The 3742-nt window shown below is 44.4% G+C and overlaps 2 protein-coding genes across 2 annotated transcripts; both read right to left on the reverse strand.

Moving 5' to 3' along the window:
- Positions 1-789: 789 nt before the first annotated feature.
- On the reverse strand, positions 790-2416 carry LOC106297254 (ammonium transporter 1 member 4). Its single transcript, XM_013733536.1, has one exon. The coding sequence runs from the start codon at positions 2388-2390 to the stop codon at positions 885-887; it is 1506 nt and encodes a 501-aa protein (XP_013588990.1). The 5' UTR covers positions 2391-2416; the 3' UTR covers positions 790-884.
- Positions 2417-2898: 482 nt separating this feature from the next.
- LOC106329911 lies at positions 2899-3741 on the reverse strand (the record flags this gene model as incomplete). Its single annotated transcript, XM_013768516.1, has 1 exon — positions 2899-3741. A coding segment is annotated over one exon (654 nt), but the record flags the coding sequence as incomplete, so codon positions are not given.
- Between the last annotated feature and the right edge of the window lies 1 nt (position 3742).

Raw genomic sequence — 3742 nt, forward strand, 5'->3', positions numbered from 1 at the left:
TTGAATTACTTTTTAACCTTAGATGATTGTTGAATCGGACCACCAAACGAGTTGAGCCGCGAGCTGGACACGAACGGGATGCGAGCTGAAATGGATCGAGTCACTTCTATCGAGTCGAGGATGTCCTTTGTTGCTTGATCGGGAACGTCTTGATCGTCGGACGCGAGCTGTCTGATGCTGTCGCGAACGAGGAAGAGGTCGCGTGCTGGAGCTGCTCTCGGGTCGCGAACGTCTGAGCTAGGATCAGGAACGCCTTGGGCTGAAGCTGATCGAGGACGCGAGCTGGAACAGATGCGAGAACAAGAGACGCGATCGGGGTTTAGGGTTCGTCGGATCGCCGGCTAGGGTTAGGGTTTTAGGGTTTTTCGATTTGAGTATTAGCTTAGGGATTTAGAGTTTCGTGCTGATAATGCGTTATAAAAGTAATGGAAAAGTCTATCTTGTATAGGAGATTACACCGTCATAGATAAATGGAAAGATTACAAATCATAATCTCTTGGTTATGAGTCATCTACCATCCGGTTCATAACACAAAGAAAAAAATTAGTTAGTGACTTCGAAAAACAAATTATAAAATCTATACTATAATTGTTATTGTTTTGATCGTATATTCATATCTTCGTCCATTTGATTCAGATTCATCATTTTTAACGATTAAATATGTAACTTTTTATTTTTAAATTAGCATACCGTTTTAGATATTTGAGCATTTACCTTAATTCAGTGTTGGTGGCTGGTGATGGACTCATGGTTAATACAAATCAAAATAGAAATAAATAAACAGCCGAACTAGAACAATTTACTCCAATGCAAAAGGAGCAAATATATACAATCAGAGACCAAAGAGTAGCTATATTAAAATGAAGAAACTAAAGAACACCTAATTATACATGTTCATTTTCACGACCCATCTCCCTAACCATAATCCCATTCCCGATCTCTTCTTCAGTGTACATATAAGCCAACCCGCCATGACTCGTCGGATCCATCCCGGCGATCTCATCCTCCGACGGTATCCTCAACAGCTCCAGCTTATGCAACACGAAAAACAAAGTCCCCATCGTCGCACTAACCCACCCCGTAATCACCGCAATCTGGACAACGTGCGCCGCAAGCAACCTCCATCCCCCTCCCATCAATAGCCCGTAAGGCCTGTTCGGATCGCCTCCAAAGATCTCTGAAACATACGTTTTATCCGCAAACAAACCGGTGAATATAATCCCCCACGCGCCGCAACCACCGTGAAGCTGAGCCGCTTCCAAAGGATCGTCGTATCTCAACTTATCAGCTAGCTTGTTGAATCCCATTAGCACCCATGCAGCTACAAACCCGCAGATAACCGCCGCCCAAGGTTCAACAACCGAGCAACCGCCGGTTATCGCGGCAAACCCGCCTAGCAAACCGTTACACACGTCAGTCACGTTCCAATAACCATCAATAAGTCTTTTCCCGAACAGAGTCGTCAACGCCGCCGTGCATCCAGCTAAAGTAGTTGTAACAGCTGTTCTCCCGACCGCGCTCCACTGTCCGTAAAACGAACTTCCCGGAGACGCACCGTAAGATTTGTTAATAATCGCAAACGAACCGGGGTTAAACCCGTACCAACCGAACCAGAGTAAGAACGTACCAAGCACAACCAACGTCGCGCTATGACCACGCAACGTAACCGGTTTACCTCTATTCTCAAACCGGCCGATTCTCGGTCCTTCGATTAACGCTCCCCATAAACCGGCTATCCCTCCAACCATGTGAACGACGCCGGATCCAGCGAAATCAATCACCCCTGATTGAAACAGAAGGTTATCAGCTCTAGTTGGAGACGCCCAACCGTCGCTAGACCAGAACCAATGAGACACGATCGGGTAAACCAACCCGGTTAAGAAAGACGAATAAATCAAATACGCAACGAACTGCGTCCTCTCGGCGATGGACCCGCTGGTGATCCCCGCGGCGGCGATGGCGAACGTCCACTGATAAAGAAAGTAAGGATAATCAAACGAAGCCTTCGGGAAGCCGCTCATGGCGAAGAAGTGTTTTCCGATGAAGCCGTTGGACGGAGAGCCAAAGGCGAAGGCGAAGCCGAAGAGGTAGTAGAAGAGACCTCCGGCGGCGGCGTCGATGACGTTCGTGAGCATTATGTTCATCGTGTTTTTGGCTCTGACGGAGCCGGCGCAGAGCATGGCGAAGCCGAGCTGCATTGCGAAGACGAGGTACGCGGAGAAGAGGAGGTAAGTGTTGTCTATAGCGTAAGACGCGTCGGTGAATTTGCCGGAGATCGTTTCGAATCTCCCGCAGATGAATTCTGCGGCGGCGGCTGCGGCGGTGGCGTTGGCTCCGCCTGATAGTAAGGGGATGAGATCAGAGGCGGAGCAAGAGAGAGTCGACGCCATTGGTGGAATTTAGAAATGAAGAAGAATGTGAGAGAGGTTATTAGTCTTTTTATAGAAGGGGAAGGCTGAGAGATTCTCGAGATTCTGTTTGAATCTTTTAGAGAATTGAATCTTTCTTTATTTAACAGAAAATAATTATAAACTGAAGGAATATTTTTTAAATTCAAGATTCTGGTAACTGATTTTCCATTATTAATGTTTATTTGACTTTTCTTCACTAAAATTATGGAATGCCGCACTTTTTTCAAAGGAAATTGTTTTTAAAGTTCCCAAAAATGAAGTATTTGTAATCTGTGGACTGTATATTTTCTTTTGTGCAAAGATCTTGACCATATATATTTTTTGAAATTTACTTCTTTATTGGGTGATTTACCATAAACAAATGACGGAATCTATTTTATTTTTGTTACAAACTTGAACGGTACCATGTTTAATCAATCAAAAGATAATGCACTTAGATTGATATTGAAATAAGTCCAAATATATAAAAATAAAAGACTGATAACGAAATGTTTTCGTAAACTTAACGTCCTAACCAAAAAGCTCTTGGCTAATACTACCTATGTACATACTAATTCTAAATTTTAATAAATTATGAAAATCAAGACAATCCTAATGTTCAAATCATCCAAAGAAGGTTTCGAAACCGAATTGGAATGTCGTAGAATTGGATTGACCAGACAAGGGACAAGCCGGGTCAATACTGTCCAATGTCCATGAGCCAGTCTTCAATCTCCGACAGTGCTTTGTTGACACTTCTTCTTTGTTGTTGTTGTTGCTGCTGATTCGCCGGAGGATTAGGAGTTCCACACGGAACTGCATTTGGCCAGCTACATTTTCTAGCGTAACCATTAGTGTGAGATGATGTTAGAGTATAATCAGCAAACGTCTGCTGTGAATTGCCTTGTAAAACCGTGGGAGGAGTAACGTAACGGTTATACGGAAAGCCTTGAGCAACTTCCACAGGAGTAGCTCCTACACTTGGCCTTTGAGTCCATGTGAGCGATCTGGACGAGAACACTTGGGGGATTGGGTTACCATTATTAAACCAACCGTATTGGTTTTGGTATAGCTGAGGAGCACGAGGTTGTAGATTTTGCGGAAAGGTCCTTGGTTGCTCGGGTCTGTAACCAGAACTTATGTACGTGTTTGGGCGAGACGCAACCATAGTAGATGGCCCAAACTGGTTTACAGAGGAATACCAAGTGTTTTGTTGCATAGATTGAGGTGGAAGTACATTTCCGGTCCTGGCGCATTTGCGTTGATTCTTCCATATCTGATCTTTATCATTGGCATGGCAGTGATCATAGGCGGGGATACCTATGCACCAGTGAGGACATGGAGCACGTATG

This window comes from Brassica oleracea, chromosome C1 (genome assembly GCF_000695525.1).
Source record: "Brassica oleracea var. oleracea cultivar TO1000 chromosome C1, BOL, whole genome shotgun sequence".
NCBI lineage: Eukaryota > Viridiplantae > Streptophyta > Magnoliopsida > Brassicales > Brassicaceae > Brassica > Brassica oleracea.